This window comes from Colobus angolensis, unplaced genomic scaffold (assembly GCF_000951035.1).
Source record: "Colobus angolensis palliatus isolate OR3802 unplaced genomic scaffold, Cang.pa_1.0 Scaffold66, whole genome shotgun sequence".
In the NCBI taxonomy this organism is placed as follows: Eukaryota; Metazoa; Chordata; class Mammalia; order Primates; family Cercopithecidae; genus Colobus; species Colobus angolensis.
The window spans coordinates 2,641,168-2,642,605 of record NW_012120265.1 but is presented as its reverse complement, the minus strand read 5'-3'; the positions used below and the strand labels follow the sequence as shown (position 1 = coordinate 2,642,605).

Here is a 1,438-nt window from a genome sequence, read left to right as displayed (position 1 = left end):
AAAGGCCAAGCGCGGTGGTTCACGCCTGTAAAACCAGCACTTTCAGAGGCTGAGGCGGGCGGATCATGAGGTCAGGAGATTGAGATCATCCTGGCTAACACGGTGAAACCCTGTCTCTACTAAAAATACAAAAAATTAGCCGGGTGTGGTGGCACACGCCTGTTACCCCAGCTATTTGGGAGGCTGAGGCAGGAGAATCTCTTGGACTCAGGAGGCGGAGGCTGCAGTGAGCCTGAGATTGTGCCACTGTTCTCCAGCCTGGGCGACAGTGAGACTGCATCTCAAAAAAAAAAAAGATAAGAAAAGAAAAGGAAATGGAAGGCTGGGCTGGGTGGCTCACACTTGTAATGCTAGCACTTCGAGAGGCCCAGACAAGGAGGATCAGTTTGAGTTCAGGAGGTCCAGGGTGCAGTGAGCCATGATGGCGCCATTGCACTCCAGCCTGGGCAACACAGCAAGACCCCTCAAAAAAAAATAGGGAAATAAAGCTGGACTGTACCATTGCTCAAGGCCTGTGGGGATGGAGGATTTTATCCTATTAAAAGTACTCATCTCATAAGAAAAAGTTTACCAGCTCCTCCTCCACCTACCGGTCCAGCACCTTCCCTGGGTGGAAGTCCCATCCTCCCACCCTAAGGGATGCCCTATAGGTCCAACTCAGCTTCCAACGCGCGCGCCTCGTTTACATAGCCACGCCCACCCGGCCGGCCCGCGGCGGGGCGTACCCACCCACGTGTTTCGCGCCGGCTCCGCCCCTCCACGCCCTCTCTGCGGCTTTCCACAGAAGCCAAAGACGGAAGACTGTAGAGATCTCATAAATAATGCATCACGTCAGCGGCTGTCGGGGCGGGGCTTTGGCGCGCCTGGCTGAGTCAGGGTTATGTATAATACTATGGAGGTGGGGCCTGGAGGGGTGCGCGTGTTGAGGCGGAGTTCGTTCACGGAAGTGGCCGCCTCTAGGGCCTGAAGAGGCGGGGCCATCAGTGCCTTATGAATTTGCAACAACTTGGGGCGTTGACTGTGGGCCTTGTGGGGCCCGTAGGGGGCGTGGCCAGGCGCGTCTCCTGAATAATGCAGTACGCTGCCTGGCGGTACGGCGGCGACTGTTGGCTTCGCGGGACTTGGGGGGCGTGGCCAGCCGCGTCTCATGAATAATGCAGCACGTCAGCGGGCGGCGGGGCGGGGCGTGGCCGGCGCGGCGGCGCTGGAGCCGGGAAGGGGGCGCGGGGGAGAGATGGTCGCAAGATGGCGGCGCTGAAGGAGGCTAGGAGCTATGGGCTGTCGTGCGGGCGGGTTAGCGACGGCAGCAAGGTGTCGGTGTTCCACGTGAAGCTCACCGACAGTGCCCTGAGGGCCTTTGAGAGCTACCGCGCCAGACAGGTGAGTGGCATGGCGCCCGGCGCGCCAGTGGGGAACGTCGGGGCGAGGGCCGGCCTCG

General features: G+C 59.9%; 1 protein-coding gene across 1 annotated transcript in view; it reads left to right on the top strand.

Moving 5' to 3' along the window:
- Positions 1-1,172: 1,172 nt before the first annotated feature.
- Positions 1,173-1,438, top strand: part of ELL (elongation factor RNA polymerase II) — an 86,890-nt gene continuing 86,624 nt past the window's right edge. The window contains exon 1 of the mRNA XM_011925802.1: positions 1,173-1,380. Coding sequence (XP_011781192.1) covers positions 1,246-1,380 — 135 coding nt within the window. The 5' untranslated portion in view covers positions 1,173-1,245. The remainder of the gene's footprint in view (positions 1,381-1,438) is intronic.